General features: G+C 66.0%; 1 protein-coding gene across 1 annotated transcript in view; it reads left to right on the top strand.

The window, feature by feature from the left end:
* Window positions 1-238, top strand: part of DDX54 (DEAD (Asp-Glu-Ala-Asp) box polypeptide 54) — a gene marked incomplete at its 5' end in the record, with an annotated part of 3,897 nt that overhangs the window by 3,410 nt on the left and 249 nt on the right. The window contains 1 exon segment of the mRNA XM_009706224.1: window positions 1-155. Coding sequence (XP_009704526.1) covers window positions 1-155 — 155 coding nt within the window.

A 238-nucleotide genomic window follows, 5' to 3' on the forward strand; every position in this document is an offset into this window, starting at 1 on the left:
TGATGCGGTCGAAGCGACGCCACGACCATGCCCTCATCGAGAAGTACCAGCGCAGGCAGCAGGAGAAGCAGGCGGCGGTTCTCAAAGGGCAGGGGCTGTGCCCGGGCCCCCCTGGCCCTGAGGAGGCAGAAGGAGGAGAGGAGGAAGACCTCCAGGTAACGGGGCAGGGATGGGGCGTTTGCCATGGACACAGGAGCTGCTGCAAGGGCATCTTGGTCGGGTGCTGGCAGCACCAGGG

The sequence above is a fragment of the Cariama cristata genome, unplaced genomic scaffold (assembly GCF_000690535.1).
Source record: "Cariama cristata isolate BGI_N322 unplaced genomic scaffold, ASM69053v1 scaffold28888, whole genome shotgun sequence".
Classification (NCBI taxonomy): Eukaryota; Metazoa; Chordata; class Aves; order Cariamiformes; family Cariamidae; genus Cariama; species Cariama cristata.